At 44.8% G+C, this 17,695-nt stretch overlaps 2 protein-coding genes across 20 annotated transcripts in view; one reads left to right on the top strand and one right to left on the bottom strand.

The window, feature by feature from the left end:
* Positions 1-16,655, top strand: part of LOC124058133 (multiple C2 and transmembrane domain-containing protein 1-like) — a 146,738-nt gene extending 130,083 nt beyond the window's left edge. For 10 of the 13 annotated variants that reach the window (XM_046387055.1, XM_046387052.1, XM_046387053.1 and 7 more), the window contains 4 exons: positions 4,774-4,883; positions 5,675-5,784; positions 5,909-6,006; positions 16,399-16,655. In XM_046387055.1, the coding sequence (XP_046243011.1) occupies positions 4,774-4,883; positions 5,675-5,784; positions 5,909-6,006; positions 16,399-16,524 (444 nt within the window). In that variant the 3' untranslated portion in view covers positions 16,525-16,655. Of the gene's footprint in view, positions 1-4,773; positions 4,884-5,674; positions 5,785-5,908; positions 6,007-13,094; positions 16,230-16,398 lie in introns of those variants that run through there. The other 3 variants (XM_046387061.1, XM_046387060.1, XM_046387058.1) reach the window with 1 other exon arrangement.
* Positions 16,656-16,710: 55 nt separating this feature from the next.
* The window catches only part of slf1 (SMC5-SMC6 complex localization factor 1), a 29,148-nt gene continuing 28,163 nt past the window's right edge, over positions 16,711-17,695 (bottom strand). For all 7 annotated transcript variants that reach the window (XM_046387067.1, XM_046387071.1, XM_046387070.1 and 4 more), the window contains one exon: positions 16,711-17,650. In XM_046387067.1, the coding sequence (XP_046243023.1) occupies positions 17,151-17,650 (500 nt within the window). In that variant the 3' untranslated portion in view covers positions 16,711-17,150. The remainder of the gene's footprint in view (positions 17,651-17,695) is intronic.

The raw sequence follows: 17,695 nt of genomic DNA, 5'->3' as shown, positions 1-17,695 counted from the left end.
GTCACCCCTGAAGCATCCCTCAACTTGCTCAACTTTTCATTGTTTTTTTTTCGCTCCCCTTTTTTCCTGGGGTTTAAATGGGAGCGATGCCGACTCCCTCTGCAGTTACAAAATCAACAGGAACGCTTTCAGATGCCCTCTGGGAGCCACATATTAGCATCCTGTCACGTTTTATATGACATTTCAATTTTTTACTGTGCTGCCAGACTGAGAGAGGCAAAAAGAAAAACAAAGAAAAACAGGTGCAATTTTAGCACGGCAGCCACGAGCAGCAGCCACTTGTGGTTCAGACTCATTTCGTGGTGTGGTGGGATATGTGCTGATACATTATAACGGTTAGGTTTATCATTTTTATGGCGTAACCCAGCAGGGAGAACAATGTGATCGGAGGTTAAAACAGTCTCAGATGGCTCTCTCTATTTCCATCCGGTGGATATAGGACAGATATTTGAGTCCATTGTAATAGGCTAAGTCCTCGGTGACCTCTCTCTTGTTTAGCTCTAGGCCTTGGGTCAGTGAAGAGCAAACTGTCTTTGCAAAGTTTACAAGTGCTCACTTTGCACTTTTTGCATTTAGATGCACTCTGCCATGATGCTTCTGCTCTCTGACAGAGAAATGGAGCAGTCGAGTACACAAAGGCATTGTGCATCTCTCCTTTGTTAAATATTTAATCAAGTGAGTTTACCACAAGTGTTTACCACAATTTACCAGCAAATGCAATGTGGTTAGCCTAACGTTGTGTTGCCATCTATCTCTCTGTGTGTGTGTGTGAGAGAGAGTGTGTGTCCCTGGGCTCTCTCTGGTGTCACTGAGGGTTGTGTCTCCTTAACACATGCAAACAGCTTGCATCACTTTAATGAGCCTTCCTGCCTCTGACTTCCCTGGTGGGAGCTCTCCCATGATGCAGCCTGCTCCGCACACTTGCTCACAGGATGGCTTAGTGTTGAACTGATTGGTGCTTGACTGAGATTTCATATTGCACTCCACACATCTAAACAATGATGCAAACCTTGGACATAACCACAGAAGATGCACTTGTTGTCTATAAAAAGCGTGCGTGCAATTAAAACAACTCTCTGCCAACAAAGACTCACAAAATATTTCTGCTACCAGCCAGATGAGAGTTAATTGATGTCAAAGAGTTTCTTCTGCACATGGAAACATTTCATTCACAGGATAAACGGAGCACCCCAGTGCAGTTTTTTTAATTTAGTGCACCAGAATATGCAGTTCTTTTGCCCTTAGCCTGAACTCACATTACACTCAGTGGTCGTGGCCCTTTACTGTACAATGGATAATAAAATAAATGATTTTTATAACTATAGATGGACCACAGAAAGGAAAGGACAAAGAGAATGAACAATAATGACAGAGAACTGTATAAAGGGATTCCTTTGTATTTAACTTAGATAAACACTCAGGAATATGCATCCCATAAATTACTGATGTTTTGCATTAGCAGAGAACTGATGGTCATGGGCACTCAAAAGAATTAATTAAAACAGTATGTATTCTCTTGTCTTATATATTGTGTCAATGCACAACTGGGGATGCTAATTTATATTCAGCATTTTGATATTCTTGCATATGATTTGTTTTCATTTAATGTTTCTGCTTCTATTGTATATGCAATCATTTTGCATCCCTTGCATGAAGCAGCTGTGGGAGAAGCTAAGACTTAGATCTTTAGTGGTATATGTACAGTACTGTACTTCATATACAGACAAACATGGTATGTATTTTTGACAGAAAAGTACACATCAGTATCTGGACCTGTCTTCCAGTAGATGAAATCAGCAAGAATGGATATCCTGTGATCAGTCTGAAATGATAATTTGTGATACATAACATAACATGTCGGTGTTACACATTGCAGATTAACCTACAGTCCCAACCTATTAAAATACATGATGCTAAACTTATGCAGACTCAGTGCACTATTTGTCTGAATGATTCTAGCCATGCAGCGTCATCCTTCACTACACTGCTGTCAGAAGTGCTGGGCTTTGTGGCAAAATTTGAGCATTAACATGACCTGCAGTTGTAGCCAAGTCTAAACAAGAGGCCTCTCATTTTATTAGCCTTGCCTTCAGGCCTCCAAACAAACCCACTTAGTCTCCCTGACAGACACAGGAAAAGACAGATGGAAATACAAACCCTGAGTCTCCTGTAAAGACCCCACTGCTCCTCCTGGCCAGGACCTGACAAAACCATGTTCTCGTCAGATCACATGTGAGGTAGTGCCTGACACTCAAACGCACACATTCCCCACAAAATCTTACAAAGCATTGCAGTCCTGGACTTAACTTATTATGCTAGTGATGGATCCACTCTTGAAGGAGTGTAAATGTGTCTTAGAGAGCTCACCTCCTAATTCAAATATCTCACCATTTTGTTAAATATCTAAGTTAACAGAAAGCTTCCTTTAACCTTGACTGCGATGTGTGAATGCCATGTCTCCCTCTTCATTTTTCTGTATCACTTCCCTCTCTATCAGTGATGACTCTGCCATCTAAAACAAATTTGCTCAGTAGAGAAAGAAACTGCTTTTAGAAGTCAAGGGCCCTCATCGTCTAATCTGAGTCGGGGTATAATATCGTTTGTAGAGTCACACAGCAAGACCAGGTGTGCAGATCAACCTTATCTAATAGCTGAAGTGTGTGTGTGTTTGTGTGCATATTAGGTTCCATTATAAGAACAGGTTGCCTGGCTCCATATGTGCGCAGTGTGCAGGGAAGCTGGGAAAACAAGGTTCTCCGTGGCCCTCTGTGTTATTGCTACCTCCCGCCTCCCTGAGCTGTGTTTGAAGACAGGAAATACGAGTCAGACTGCAGTTCGAGGGGCATGTGGCAATGGTTTATACTCTGATGACCTCTGACATATCCTCTCCACCCCCGTCCGCTCTCTCACACCACTCCCCTGGCCCTCAAACGCTCTCCCCTGAGCCCGGGCCCGAAAATAAAGCGGCCTGACCCGGCCCAGCCCGGCTCAGCTCAGCCTAACCCAGCCCAGCACAATAGACCCTGCGTTCTGAGATTTGTTTGAGCGAGCAATGAAAAACAGATGGACTCTGAGGAAAGGTCTGCGAAGAGGAGGAGAGGGAGGAAGAAAGAAAGGGAGTCTTGTAAAATATTTGCGAAGAAAAATAACCCACGGATGCTGTCTAATTATATCTATTTGTCTTGTGTGGTTTTACTGGGGAGGCCATGTGGTCTCCCTGGCTGCTCCATGGTTCATTTTTCACATTATCTGATCCTGGATGGAGAGTAAAAAGAAGAGGGTGGGTTTTGGTCTCAATGGGAGGGTTGTGGTGAGGTGGGGGGGAACTGGCCTCAAGGAGTGAAATGTGGTAAAGGCCTCTGGGGTCCGGGAGGCTTCATGTCTTTGACTGCCTCACTGTCTTCGTTGGGTATAATGATGAGGATTACTTCTCTAATCTGACTACGACCATGCATCTTCATCAATAACAGTCATTGCTATACTGTGCTGCTTCTCTGACAAAAGAAATATTTGGTGGCCATGCAGGCCATCTTTTGGTTTCTCTTTAAAAATGTTCTTGTCCATTTTGCATTTCATTAACTTACATTCAGCTGTGGAATATCCTTTTTTCCTTAGCTGTATAAAACCCAAATTCTTTCTTATCTGAACCATGAAGTGTTCTGGCATCTTCAGTTCACAAGTGTTCATTTTTTAACGAATACTCTGAGAAACAGGGTGAAAGAGCACATCAGTTCAAAACCAAAAATTATTAGGATTCTGTGAGCAAGAAAAATAATTTAGTTCCACTTGTCTGCATGCTGGTGTTCTAACATACTGGAATTGGATGAAAGTCTCTTCATGTGCCAGTTTGATCAGATTCCCCATATCGTAAACTGACCACCCATCAATGGTACCACTGGACACTCTTGTAACTTCCGTCTGATAACAGATAATTGTTATGCCCCCCTTTTTGTCTCCCAAGCATGCCCACAGATCACGTCCAGTCTCAACCAGTCTGCGTGTTGATGTCCTCACTCAGCCAGCAGCTCTCGATCACTCTCTGTCACCTCATTCTGTCCCGATCCATCCTGTCCCTGCCTGTCAGTCGGTCAGCAGGCAGCTCGTTGACTGTTGCATGACTTCTTGGATTCTTCAGTTTGTTTCAGTGAGAGGGGGACTGTAGATTTGAGACCGCCTGTCTAGTTTGTGGTTTCTCCCGACACAACTCACAACATTCTCAAGTTCTCAACCATCAAAAGTTGGAAAGGAAGAGCTCTTCATGGTGGGTGACGGCGTTAATAAGGATGATAATGATGTCATGGCTGGTGACATCATCACAGTGTGCCAGCCAGCAGAACAAAAGAGGGCTCTGCCCGGTCTTCCTGGCTGTCTTGGCAGCAGCAGAGAGAGAGAGAGAGAGAGAGAAAGAGCACCCAAAGATTGATGTATCCATTTGGCTTTCAGTTTAATTCTGCCTCTCTATTCACATATTCAAATTTTCCTGTGTGAGCTTTTGTAAGGAGGGAAACATTTTGATTTGTTCTGCCGACTTTATATCTCTATTACTGCCTGAAATGAAAGCACTCCGTCAGTTCATGCAGGATATCCGGTGATTTGGCTCCCCACTCCAAATCTTTGACGCTATTTAAAATGTATTGTTTTCACAAAGATGCCTGTGCCCAGCCTCTTTCTTCTCTCTCCTCCCTCTCTTCGATGTCTCTCTCTCTTCCTCTCTACCTCTTGCACCCTCGCTTCCTGTCTCCCTTGCCTACATCTCTATCTGTCCTCTTGCAGGACTCGGAGAGAAAGGGCTTCATGAACAAGCTTTATGCCATTCAGGACGTGTGCATCAGCGTGCAGAATGCACTGGATGAAGTGGCTTCCTATGGCGAGAGGATAAAGAAGTGAGTCGTAAGCCCGCTTCTCGGCACCCGGCCCGCTTCGCTCTGCTCTGCACGTCCCAGTGTGTTTTTCCGCAATGCCAGGTTGCCCCGCTTCCCTTGTCAGCCTAACTGAATATAATTCGATGCTGCTCTCAGGAAACGCTGCCGGAGTGACACCCAACCCTGAGAGCCAAACACACAGTCTGTCTGTCTTTATGTCCTTCACATCTCACGTAACCCGGCACGACCTCTTAACTGAATCATCTGTGTACTAGATTAAACACACATCAGTGCACATGCACATACAAAAACACTTATTTACTGTACACTGCTGCAGGTGCCCTTGATGCCACATACATGCATACATAAAAGCAAAGGGAATGGAAAGCTGGGAATTTTGTGCTGATTAACAGCTGCAGTACAAAAAGAGTCAGGCCACAGGTTCCTTCTTCATCTTCATTCATTCGGTACAACTAAAAACATTTGAAATCAAACTGATGCAGCTTTGACCTGTGTTTCTGTAATGTTTAGAGCATTTTACTGACTATGTAGTGTGCCTTGTATTGAGTCATAGCCCACTTTCACCCTGCAATGCTGACCTGTAAGACTTTGGGTTATTGCAGTTATTTCCTTCTGCAGAGTTCTATTGAGTGTGATGAATTTGTAGCGCAGTGGCATCCAGATTAGCCTGTTTGGCTTGGAAAGTATTAAAATGCCCTTGCTGACTCTCTGCTTATCTCTTTGCATGTTTGGCTGGACTGAGCTTTGCTGTGTCTCTTAGTGTTTACAGCCTCTTTCTCCTCCCTTTGCAGCACATTTAACTGGACTGTGCCTTTCTTAAGCTGGCTGGCCATCGTGGCTCTTGGAGTGGCCACCATCATCATCTACTTCATCCCTCTAAGATACATAGTGCTAGCCTGGGGTGAGCTAATGACAAAAATACATATAAGTAGTCAAATTTGGTATATGCTCAGTATCGGCTGATGTCCACCTCTCTTTTCCAATTCTTCCCTGCCTGCCCCCAACCATTTTTTCTCACTCTACAGGAGTGAATAAATTCACCAAGAAGCTGCGAGACCCTTACACCATTGATAACAACGAGCTGCTAGACTTCCTGTCCAGAGTGCCCTCAGATGTACAAGTGGTGGGTGAACTTTGTACTTTCATCGTTGTCTCATCTTTTATGTCTTTTTGACAACACATCTGTCAGTTCCAGACATGAGCAAGGGTTAAGGCCCCTTTTCTGATCTCCTCTGTCTCTAACTCTCTCTGTATTCTTTCTTTTTCCTCCTCTCAGTGGTTGGCTTCTCACTCTTGTACTTTTCATGTGAACTGACTGTCCGTTATTTTAGCCACGTACGACATCTAATCTAATTGTTTCAAAGTCATTTCTGTGTTTCCCTATTAATAGCTTCCTCGTCTAATTCAATTTCCACATACATAGCTGGAGCTGTGCAATAAGATAACAAGGTTAAGTGAGTTTAGTGCCCAGCATATAACTAGGTTGATTGACTCCATACACATGTGCTCACACACAATTACAGTTAGCTGTAGTTTCCCAGCTATGCTAGTAATTGGAACAGAGTGTAAACCAACAGTTAACCAGCCCCATGCGGTTTTGCTTCTACATTAACCGTGAGATCAGATTAACTTTGTGGCTGAAGACTACAGATGCTTCTTTAGGTGAAATATGGTTTGTAGATGTGTGTGTGTGTGTGTGTGTGTATGTTAACTGCAACGTGCTGTGCTGCTCGGGACAAAGTGCAGTTTAAACTGCAATTAAGCGGCAGCTTGTGAAAGTCGTTGTGTTATCCAGCACCGATGGTGTCCGCTGTGGCCGTTAAGCCCTGCTGTGCTGAGTTCAATACACACTCACATGAACGCACAGATAAACTCACATGCAGTCTGAGGCTGAACGACCCGGGGCCTCTGATACGACCAATCCCCTGCCACATCAGCACTGACACACTTCCTCTTTGATCGCCTGTTGCCCAGAACTTCTTTCATCTTTACAGGGTCATAATCCTTGCTCCCCTGCACACACCCCCCCCCCAATGTTCTCTCCCTTTTGGACCCCGTGCAGTTTTACAGTTTCTTAGTTTACTGGGGCCTGCTGCAGCAGTAGGCATCAGGCAGGTAGCCATAGGCATAAATGAGCCCAAGCTGTCCCCTCTGGTGAAGTGCAGCCACCTTACACACCTGGAGCCTAGAGGAATGGAGTGGTGAAGGGGCCCAGCCCCGTCAGGTATGAGGTCTTTACAAGACCCCTAATGAGGGCCTGCTGGCTTTGGAAGGTGGGGGGAGACGCGGTGCTCTGGTCTGGTGCCCGTGCTGCTGGGGTTGTGCCTGCTATATAAGTAATACTGTAAGTGCTACTGTAACAGTTATTGCTGCAGCTGTTGCAATGGTAATTGTTGCCAGGTTTCACTGACAGTTTGGAGGCTTTCCAAGTAATGAGGGTGAAAGACCATGGGAGAGGGTTAAGAATAGATTTCAGCTCAAGAACGATGAGGATGGAAATAGAGAAATGGCAGGAGGAATGAGGACAGAAAGTACAAGGAGAGTTGATTGATCAGATGAGATGATTATTATTTGATTATTTAGGACAGGCTAAGATAAAGCTATAAACGAATTAGATTCACTGCTTAGTCAGCTGATAAAGAACTGAGATGATCACATTCTCACTGAATCCGAAGGTCCATTTTCTACGAAGACACCCTGCACTGCTGTTGTTGGCTAAAAACAGACCAGAACGTTCTGCTCTGCGGAGCGTCCCGTTGCTGCCTGCGGTGGTGGGTTCACCTCATTGCGTGCACCCGCCCCCCCCATTACTGGGTCAAATCCGTCTGTGGGGATTAAGCCCTTTAGGCTCTGGGATGATGCACAGAGGTGTTGGGGTCCAAATGGAGCGTCCCCCTCGCAGGCACGTGTCCATGGCACCCACTGGCATTGGTTCATGGGCCCACCATGCCCGATACCCTGGATGACTAATGAAGTGCTATTTTAGGGCCCCAGTGTGACCTAACACACATATATAATCACACACACACGGTCTCTCAGCAGTAGTGCATGTGAGGTTGGGGGCGTTTCGGTGCAGTGTTCCGCATCATTTGGAGGTGCTTCAGTGCAGCCAGAACTGATGAGGTTCTAATGACTTTATACACAAAGGGCATCCACACTGGACCACAGTCCATCATAGCTTATGTAACATTACAGTAACTGTGAAACAGCTTTTGTATTCTCACAGTTGTTTAACCTTTCTCTTAATGTACAAGTACATAAAATAAACTTTTGCATTTAGCGGCAACAAGACTGTCATCAGTTGTACAGTTAAGGGAAAAAACTTTTGTCTTCCAAAGCAAACCCTTTAAATCAGTGGCACTGGGCCCCTAACAGCACTGTCAAACACCTTTTAAAAACTGAAACCCCAGTGGTGCATGGAAGCTGCAACAGACAGAGTCACCTTTTTACCACCTGAACAGTTTACTTAAATCATTATGTCCCCCTATGAGCAGTAATGCTAAAGGCTGGCATGGCTTTTAGTACACATTTATGTGTGTGTGTGTATTAAAGAGTCACTGACCCTCTCTGAGTTTCATGTATCTAGTTTTGATTTTTACCAGTGTAAGCTATCATTATGGTCTTCATCAGGGAATCCTTCATGTCCCTTAAACGAGGCCAAACTGAGCACCTCTATAGTGCTAAGTATTCCCTACCTGGCGCTTTGGAGGTGTCAGTGCACTAGTATGTTTTACGACACCATTAGCCATGCGAGCTAGGAGTGCATGGCCATTAGCATGCCAAGTGGCCTTTTATGATCGGTGTAAAGTATCTGGATCAAACCCCCAGTACAAAAATAAGCATGAATTCCAATTTAGCGCCTAATGAGCAGGGGGTAGTCGGGTTAATATTTTTAGACAACATTTATGTTGGGGATGAAACCTCAATGGACGCACACGGGTCAAAGGCAGGATATCTAGAGGTTGAAACTTTGACAGATGCCATCACTTAGATCTACCAGAGGTCTCTCTCTCCTTTCCTTTGTCCTTCTCCACTTTTGTGACAAATTTAAACATGTCACTGCAAGTGGCCAATTAGTCACTATTCAGCATGTGTCGTGCCACAGCAGCTAATAGGCAAAACTTTCCTTACTTTGTATTTTTTTTTTAATTTAAATTTTATTTTTTGCTCTCTGCTTTATGTCACCTTGACATGCTTTTTTCTTTCCCAGGAATAGACGTGAGTGCTGAATCCTCCGATCTGCAGATGTGTGAACTAAACACAATAGTGTTTCCCTGGAAACATTTAATAACCCTTATGCTCCATTAGGCGTCACATGAGATGAAACCTGCTGAGGTTTGTTCTCTCTGGAAAGGACGGGAAAACAGAATAACATAGAGTCATTAAAATGTTGCACCCTTGCCTTTCTTGACTTCATTTATTCACTCATCTATTTGCCTTTTCTTTTCTTTTCTCTTTTTTTTTAGCTCTCTGTCACCCCACCCTGATTTTGCCTTGTCTGTCTGCCCATAGTGGCATCATCAAAACACTGTCAAAGGTTCACTGTGTGTGTGTGAGAGAGAGGAGCAGGTCCCGGGATGCTTTGTGGGTAACACTGTTAAACGAAGCACGATGCACGGTACGCGGCGCCCCTTCAGCAGAGCACACTTCAAAGCCTGTTTTTGCACTTGTACTGTCAACATTTGGGAGAGGAGCGAGGGTGGAGCAGCCTTTGAGCAGCGCCGGGTCTTTACCCACTGCCTCTCTTGTCAATGTTCCCTTTAAGCTCCCCACTCGCGCTACCAAATTGCTTATGTGCTCACCGCATTACCACACTTTTTACTTTCACCCAATTCCGGTTTCTTTTATTTTGCTAACGTCCCACTTTCTCCTCGTCTCCTCTGCCTTTTCTTCTGTTTGTGACTTTAACTAGCTCTTGTTTTCTGTATCGGCTTGGTGACTGTGTTTGCTTCTTGTGTGTGTGTGTGTGAGGGATTTTAGGTGAGGTGAGCGGGGGAGCCCAGGGTATAGCATTAGGCAGGCCTGTCACCTGTAAGGTGGAATTGAACCTGTGATGCATGAGCCCCGTCCCTTTTGGCTGGCAGCTGTTCACAGAGAAAACTCCTGTTTGATTGAGATATATTTTTTTTCCTGCACCCTTTCTTTTTGTCGATCCCCTTTGCTACTCTTCATGAGAGACGAAACCCTACTTTTCTACTGACGTGCAAACTTTTCTTTGTTGTTGTTTGCGCTCACAAAGAGTTTTGTTTTGGACAGGAATGTCAACGCGCAGAATTAAATTGCCTGTTCCTTTTTGCTGCTGTAGGCGTTTGGCCGTATAATGGGACCACTAACAGCCAGTGATCCCGCACATTTTCTGTCCTACTTTTGGATTCATGTTAGCTTGCTTGAAGCTGGCAGCAAACAATGAATGACAACGAGTTGCATAGGGAGAACCATTTTGGTGAAGGTGGATTTTCTGTGTATTTTGTTGTAGTCATTGACATTAAGGGATTTATGTCCATGTCTGCTTCATGTAGATGCACTATTAAATTATTCAGCCTTTCACTCAGTTTTTCATTTGTGGATGCACCTCTGTCATTGATCGCAGTCAATGTGGGCAGTTTGCCAGGACTGTCATGGTCCCCTAACGAAACTGCCAGTACACACACACACACACACACACATACATATATACACACACACAGATAGGGCCATATAAAACCCCTCTCTGTCCCCTGGGTTTTTTGCTCCATTGTCTGCTTTAGTTGGCTGGGCTATAAAAGGATCCACACCCACATGATAACAGTATCTGTCATCACCCGAGTGTCCACAGATCTCCCTCTGTCTCACCCAGTCTCCTCTTAACTCTCATTGTTTTCTCTCCTGTTCCCTGTGTTGATTTGCCCCACTGTCTGCCCTTCCTCTCTTCATCTTTCCATCTATTTTTGTCCCTCCTTTCTTTCGCTTCCCATCATTCCTTTCCTCCCTTGTTTTCTGCACCTGGATTATTTCCTCGTCGCTTTCCATCTCTTCCCATCCTTCTCACTGTATTCAACAAACCAGTTGTATTTGTACAGCTGTTTGCTAGGATGTTAGTGGACAGTATCCAGATCTGAATCAGTGCAGTCTGGCTGGCTAGTGAGGCGTAGAGAGAAGCACATGTTGGCCTAACCACTCTGTAAGCACCGTGACAAGACATTGGTGACCACCACTGTGAGGCAGAGGAACTGAAATACCCCACTGCATGTGTGTGTGCACAGTGCATATGGGATTTTAATGATGCAAGAGTGTTCGCGTTTCTGCATGACATGTGAGGTGCGAGGGTGTGTGTTCTTCTTACTGGTGCTTGTGTGTGTCTTCATTGTTGAGCATCCACTCACGCCTCTTAGATTTGTACATTGCAGGCAGAGGATACTGGAAGGCGTCACTGAAGCGACAGGAACCAGTAAAAGATGATAAAGGCTCGTTCCCAGCCAGCGCCGAGAGACGCTGCTGTTCCCGTCCACAGCAGACAGACCCACCATGAGACAGAACAGAGAAACCATATTGACGTCAGTTTGTTGTCTGCCTGGAGAATCAGAGAGGGTGTCAGTCAGTCAGACAGGCAGAGTAGCCTACAGTACGTCAGACTAGGAAGGATCCCACAGACGCTACTGGCTCTTTGGTGCTGCGACTGTTAAGTCTCTGCCTTTTTTTTTCCTATTAGTATTCTGATTCAGTGGCTAGTGCTTGTCAGTGTCTTGAATCTGTCTAGGCTAGCGACTGTATTTGTGTGTGCACGCACAAGTGTGTGTACATCTGAAAGTGAAAGACTGCCAGAGTGACAGTCTCTGGTTGTCGACGCTCAGCCACTGTGATGCTGGTGCTTATAGAGTGTCCATCACTTAAGAGCAGTTCCTGTCTAAGCTCTGCTCACCATCTTCGCAAAGCGTCACATGAAGTCTGAATCGGTTCCCTTTGGGAGAAACAGGTGACTCTTCACCAATAAGTTTTTTGTGATGCAATGAAGACACAAAGTAGTCATGAGATATTTAATGTCTTGGTAAATTTTAGGATGGAAAGAACTCCAACTTCCAATAATTAACAGCAGTCTTACTGCTGTGAGATAGATGAGAATATGGGCATTAGTCTCATATGTCTATTGAAGTTACAGCCAATTGATGATTAGCTAAACTGTGTGTAAAGACTCCTCACAGGTAGAAACAGACAGCCAGGCTCTGTCCAAAGGTAACAAAGACCACCTACCGGCACCTCTAAAGCTCAGTAATTAACATGCTACATGTTATTTATTTAATCTGTGCAAAAACCATAAGTTGTGGATTTTGTGAGAGTTACATGCTAGATTAGTTTTTAGTCCGGTGCTGTAACGTACATAGGCTAATATGGGACCACAGAGTACGTAGTCCTGCAGCAAATCCAGGAGCTTTGGTCATCTTATACTCACATAACAGGTAGTCCACCTGTCTGCCAAGAGGCAGGAGTCTTCTCAGGGCAGGTCTGCCGTAGTGCGCACTCATCAGGAGTGAAGCCATGCATAGACGTAGATCTCTGATGACTGACTGAAGCTGGTCTTGTTTTTTGTGCCATGAATGACACAGACACAGTGGAAATCCCCGGTTTGTTTGGTCATCTCTCTGGCCAGTAGATAGTACTCATTTTCTCATGAGCTTCTCATGAGTACTGTGTTGAGTCTGTAGTAACTGAAACTACCAGCTAAGCACTTTGGTTTTGAAAGGGTTACAATGTGTTCTTGTTTTTTATTGGGTTTTTTTTTTTTTTTTTGACCTTCTGTTTCCTTCCCATCGCTCTGCCCTTTCTCTCCTCACCATCTTGCCATGCTGAGATGACTCTGTTGTCTCTCCAAGCTTTCCCATGAGGCCTTGCCCTGTTCTCCGTTTGTTTGTGTGATCCCTTCCCTTAGGCCACTGTCCCACATCTGTGGAAGTATGAGTGTACACTCATATTTGTGTGCAAGCACGTGTGTGTTTGGAGCTTTGAACAGTGTACATGGATTGTGTGTGTGTGTGTGTGTGTTGTAATCAGTGTGTAATCCCCTCCCCGAGGCCACTGTTCCACACAGCTGGACTCAGAGAGCCTCTGGAGGGTTTCTGTGCTATTCAAGCATCCTTTGCTCTTTCCACCTGACCGGGTGTGTGTGTGTGTATGTGTGTGTGTACATGTGTTTGTGTGCACGCATGCTGGTGTGTGTGTTGCTGTGTGTTTTAACAGGTGCAGTATCGAGAGCTGAAACTGGATCCCAATCCCAGTCCAAATAAAAGGAAGAAAAACAACCCCGGGTAGATGACTGTGTCCGCCCACCAACTCCTCTCTTCTCCACTTCTCTTCTCGTGTTCTTATTACTGGACACCGAGGAGCTGAGGAAGATGGCTCTGGACCAGCTCGGCTCAACTATCCTTTCTTTTTTTTTTCTTTCCTATTTTCTCCTCTCAATCCTTTTTTCCTGTCTTTAATTACTCATGATGTACAGTACAGTTTCCTGAAGTGTAATTTTTGTATGAGGGAAAAAATACACGAGTACAAAAGATCTCTTGAATTATTCTTATCACCGTTATGCTTTTGATTGATTTTAAAGGCGAGCGGTAAGTATGGATGGAATGACCTTTTCCTCAGCCGTGTGAGCCACTCTCCATCTCCTCTCTTCTCTCCATCACTCTGACAGCTCAGAGGACTCATTTGCTTGCCACAAGTGTCACACAATGAGTAAAACAAGTTTTAACATTTATACTCACCACCCCAAACAGACTTTCTCAGTGCATCCATGTTTAGCAAAGTACAAGCCTTATACTAACTTTCTGCATTATTGCTCTGCAATAGACTTTACTGTTTTTTTGGGGTTTTTTTAGCTTCTATTGTAGTTATAAGATGATTTTGGTAATATGTTGATATTTTCTAATTGTTTTTGTACTGAAGTGTTTTTATTTTTTCCCCTTCTTGGATGTTCTAATGATGTTATGTTCAGTGGTAGTAATTTGGATTGTACCACTTAACTCATCCAGCCAACTCGATGAGCAATTACGGTGGTAGCCTCCAGATTTATCCTTGTACACAAACACAAAGCTGGACCAGGAGGATTGTGCTGGTGGTAACATTCTGTGCTTTAACACCATAGCCAAAGCCCTTTTTTTCTTCAAATAGATAACTGACTCCAAAACAAAAAAACAATCAAACCACACTGGGCAGTGGTATTAGCACAGTGAATCTGATTTTTCCTAAAATAAATTGTGATTACATAATTATCATCAAATAACCCCAAGAGGAAAAAAAGAGCAACGCCGTTGAGTGTTATGCCCCAAACCGTTATCACTAACTAACTGTCCAGATAATTTAGCTGTAGCCTCATTTAGCCCCTTTAAAAGCATGTCACAATCCCCAGTCAGTCAGTCAGCGAGACACCTGCTCTGTCTGTCGCGAGGCACAGCAGACTGGGCCGTGTGCTGTCCTGGTGTTGATATAGATGTCACCGAGTCTATGCAGAGTGTCACCAGGCAGGCAGGCAGGCCTTTAGGCGGCAGCAGCTCTAATCTTGTTTGAAAGGCAGGTCTCCTTTTCCTCTCCCTGTGCGTTTGCCTCGACGGCCACACGCGAGAGCATTTGCACGCGCACACAAGCATTGCACGCGGACACGACGCGTAAACACACTACGTCTTTAGCAGATCTCACATACACGTACTGTACCTACGCGCTCACAGATGAAAGCTTAACATCCCATTTGAGCAGGCACATTCTCTCCCTCTCAAGCTCACGCACTCGCACAAACATGCTGTCTGTGATGCGGTGCCCCGGGCTGGCCGCCCTCTCCATCTGCCCCACCTCCTGTGCCCACAGCTCAACTTTGATCTGCCTTTCCAGAGACGCAGCCTCCTGTATGTGAGCCGTGCACGTAAGAGTGTTTGCGTATACACGTTTATACAATCAAAGACATGTTGCTTTTCTCAGTGTCGGCGCATTACAGTTGTGTCTCCCCTCCAGCTGTGGACTGATCCGTATTTTCATTTGTTGCGTGTGTGTGTGTGTGTGTGTGTGTGTGAAGCAGCAGAAGTGCCAGCTGTTATGTGGTGTGGAGTTTGCTGGTGCAGCTAGATGTGCAGCAAGTCACTGTGTGACAAGACAAGGCTCTGAGGGGACTTAGGCCTGAGATGTCAGGGACGGAGGGATGAGTGTGTGTGTGTGTGTGTGTTTATGCTGTTTCAGACGACTCTTCCCATCTCTGCGGTTCCCTCATTCGTCAGTGAGCCGGGTTGCGACCCTGTCTGAAGGGGACGGTCTCCTGGGCTCCTAGCTGAGCATCTGTTGAAAGATCACAGCTCAGGCTCCATTTGAGGAGGCCTCCTCTCATCCCTCTGATCCCTGCCTCCATCTTTTGCCCCCCCTTCTCCGTCTCTCCCACTTTGTCCGTCTATCTGTTTGTCTCACTGTCTGTCTTTATCACCCTAAGCCCGCCACAACTATAGCTCTCTTCTGCCATTTTGTCATAACCTCGCCCTGCCTGTCTGCCTGCCGTCGCCTCTGCCTGCTCCCTCCCTCTTCACCCATCCATCTCCACGCCTAAATATCAACAGGCTTGGATCTGTCACTCCAGAGGGCCATTGATTTTGTTTTGTTGCTTTGAGAAATCCACTTGAAAGACAATAACAGACTGTCCCCCAAGAGCAGCGTCGCAGACTGATTATAGCCTCCTCAGCAAACACACTCTGCGGCTCGTGAAGGATGGCTTTTTATAATGCCTGAAGGGACTGTTTGAATACCTGATATGTATGTGTCTACTACTGTATGTAGTTACTTTACAGCAAACCGTGATGAATATTGTGTGGTACTGCATCCAAATACTGTTTCTTTTTCTTTTTTTTTGTCATTTATTATTGGGTTGTGGAACTGTTTGCAAGCAAACCAAAGTGTTTTTATTTTGTACGATGTAGAGAAAATAAATTATATAAAGGAATGTATCAGATGGACAGCTGTAAAGGAAAAAAAAAGCACTTTTATTTGCACCGAGTTGAAATGAGACTATTTATTTTTTAAATAATACTGTACATAGCTACCTACTTATTAATTTATGTTTGTATTTTATACAGTATGCCTGTTGATGGTCTGGTGATGATATTGTAATGTACGTGTATGCCTGTCTCATTTTCTAAGATCTGTATTTTTTCCGCCTGCAATGTTGCCTGCCTGTGACATCAACTTCATGTGTCCACTTCTGACCAATAACATTTTAGGGCAGGAGTAAGGGGCTGAGACAGGACTGGTCAGGAGTGGTGGTGGAATATATGATGTATATTTTCTGGTTTGAGAAATTAAATGCATCTGATGTATGTTGCTTATTTTGAAAGAGAGAGGGAGAGAGAGAAAAAAAGGAAAAAAACAAATACAAGATTAAATATTTTTTATCATCTTCAAAAGTGTCTGGGTTATTGTAAAATTTGTTTTCTGCATCAAAAGTCTCATTTGTGAACCAACACTGGGAGAAGCGAAAGGAATATATAAGGCCATTTATCTCGATCTCTCATTTCAGGTTCAGACTCCCCCCACATCTCACCCACTCAACCCAACCCAGCAAGCCTCAGCCCCTTCCTTCATTCATGTTCAGCTCCAGGAAGTGGCTCATTCTTCACTGCTGTCTGAGTGGCTGACACGCTGAGTGCACACGAGCGCCTCAAACATCTCAGGACGACTTCTGTGAGAACTGGTTTTACTTTTTTTCCCCCCACTGTGGCCCTCACATGAAGCCACTCCATTTATCAGAGCATCTTTCAGCCTTGCATTCCAGCAGCCATTTCCTTGTGATTTATTGGTGTAAAACACATCATGCAAGTTTACCAGCCAGTTAAGTTAGTTTTGTTTATTATGATAGTTATTTACATGTGAAAAATATCTTTAAACATAAAAAAGTATCTGCAGAAAACAAAGACTTGAAGTAGTAAGTCTGTATGGAAATGTTAGTGTTACAATACAAACCCAGAACATTCAACTTAAATACATTTTTTGGAGACATTCTTCCATTTCAGAAATATAAAATAATTTAAACCAAAACAAGGTAGTAAAATGTATCCAAACCATGTTGTAATTAAATGTTTTCTCTATATAGGCAAAGGCCTTGTTATTTTGGTGGTGTAACATCCACAGAAGGCGAAGGTGTATGTGGTCACTTTAAGGCCTCGGAGTATTCTATGGTCATAGAGTTAACTGTTGTATACAACTGACAGATAACATTTCAATAAGTTGTGCGTTCAAGTCTTTTTGAGTGCATTGTCCACTGAACCTGTGTCACAGGTCAGCTGCTAGTGCTTCTCCACCAGACTTCAGATTCTGCACTATCTCCATTAAGAACAGTGTGTTCTCTCCTGTGCACTCTCTCACTGCCTGAGACACCTGCCCCAGGTAGCTCCCTCTGCCGAGCTCCAAGACCGTCTCGGCGTCCTTCACCAGCCTCACCGCCCGCTGGTCCGTCCAGCCCAGAGTCACTCTCTGGAGGGAGTGCGCTTGCAGAGCCCTGACCAGCTTGTAGCCCAGGCTGTAGGATCTGTCGCCGGGCTGCACGCAGCGAGACAGGCCCCTCTCTTGCTGGTAGGAGAAGATGAGATGGGCCAGCAGAGCCGATCCGGCCTCCAGGAGCGGTAGGTTCAAGACCTCAGTCACTATCCTGTTACTTAGGGCCAAGTCTCCGACCTGCGCGCTGCGGAGGAGCTCCTCCTTCTGACTTGTTGCAGAGACCAGATCCAGTGCAGTCCGCCCGTCCCCATCAGTCTGCTGAAGGAGAGCTGAGCCTGGGAGAGACAGAGGTATACAACATCAGACCACACAACCTTTAC

This window comes from Scatophagus argus, chromosome 4 (genome assembly GCF_020382885.2).
Source record: "Scatophagus argus isolate fScaArg1 chromosome 4, fScaArg1.pri, whole genome shotgun sequence".
Taxonomy (NCBI): domain Eukaryota; kingdom Metazoa; phylum Chordata; class Actinopteri; family Scatophagidae; genus Scatophagus; species Scatophagus argus.
The sequence above is the reverse complement of the archived record's forward strand: the minus strand, read 5'-3'. Positions and strand labels throughout refer to the sequence as shown.